At 46.9% G+C, this 1,286-nt stretch overlaps 1 protein-coding gene across 3 annotated transcripts in view; it reads left to right on the top strand.

The window, feature by feature from the left end:
- The window catches only part of dlg4a (discs, large homolog 4a (Drosophila)), a 64,654-nt gene that overhangs the window by 59,746 nt on the left and 3,622 nt on the right, over positions 1-1,286 (top strand). For all 3 annotated transcript variants that reach the window (XM_020598788.1, XM_020598787.1, XM_020598786.1), the window contains exons 20-21: positions 9-121; positions 231-322. In XM_020598788.1, the coding sequence (XP_020454444.1) occupies positions 9-121; positions 231-322 (205 nt within the window). The remainder of the gene's footprint in view (positions 1-8; positions 122-230; positions 323-1,286) is intronic.

Below are 1,286 nucleotides of genomic sequence, written 5' to 3'. Positions count from 1 at the left end.
ACGAGCAGCAGGGGAAACACTGCATCCTGGATGTATCAGCCAACGCTGTGCGCAGACTACAAGCAGCTCAGCTTCATCCCATTGCCATCTTTGTCCGGCCCAAGTCACTGGAGAATGTCCTGTATGTACTGTCACTGTTGTTTTTATACATCTGAAATACTTGGTTCAGGCAGAGAGTACTCATCATTAAAGCTTGTTATAAGAGAAGATTTTATGTATGATGTCTACAGAGAGATCAATACCCGCCTGACAGAGGAGCAGGCCAGGAAAGGAATGGACCGAGCCCTGAAACTGGAGCAAGACTTCCTAGAGTGCTTCTCAGGTAAGAGTGGAGAGATTTGGGGGTATGTGGGAGACTTTGTATACATAATTAAAATGTGCTTTTTGTTTAACATCGTGATGTCACACAATACTGACACTGTACACAGATAATCAAACTGTATTGATACAAGGGGAACCTTTGACGGACTGCTGTTTCCTGCGGTAAACCGTACTCATTTCCTGTTTTCTGTACCTGCACTGCGTTGTGCTTCCTTCCAGATTGTTTAGGAATTAAACTCACTATTTTCTAGGTTCATCTGAATTTTTGAGTGACAACATACGCTTGCACCACTTAAAGCACTTGTTTTGCAGAAGTTCTTGCTAACTACCAAATTTAACTTGCTACTTTAGGTCGGCTAGTTTAGAAGCTAGCTAAGCTAGTAGCTTAATCGAGAGCAATGGCTTCCCCCTCTTCCTCTCCTCCTTTCTCTTGCTCGGAGTGTCGCATGTTCAGTTATTCCTCTGCCTCCTTTAGCGATAATGGTACTTGTAATAAATGTCAGATGCTAGCAGCATTGGAGGCGAGGCTCACAGACTTAGAAGCGCGGCTCCACCCCATGGAGAATAGGCCAGCTAGCTATGCCCATGTAGCCGGTGTGGAGCCTCCTAGACGTAGCTTAGCCCAAGTTAGCCGCCCCCCACAGCTTCACGAGCAGCCGGGATCTCAGACAGGTGGCTGGGTGACAGTTCGCAAGAGTCGTAGCTCCAAACGAATATCCACGGAGCATCACCTGCCTGTTCACGTTTCAAATCGATTTTCCCCACTCAGTGACACACCCGCTGAGAAAACAACTGGTAATTGGAGACTCCATAGTCAGAAACGTGAAGCTAGAGACACCGGCGGCCATAGTCCAATGTTTTCCTGAGGCCAGAGCGGGCGACATTGAATCCTATTTGAAGCTGCTGACTAAGGATAAGCGTAAATACAGTAAGGTTGTTATTCACGTCGGCGCTAATGACTCCCG

This window comes from Monopterus albus, unplaced genomic scaffold, assembly GCF_001952655.1.
Source record: "Monopterus albus unplaced genomic scaffold, M_albus_1.0 scaffold39.1, whole genome shotgun sequence".
In the NCBI taxonomy this organism is placed as follows: domain Eukaryota; kingdom Metazoa; phylum Chordata; class Actinopteri; order Synbranchiformes; family Synbranchidae; genus Monopterus; species Monopterus albus.
Note: the sequence above shows the minus strand (reverse complement) of the source record. Positions and strands in the feature narration are given on the sequence as shown.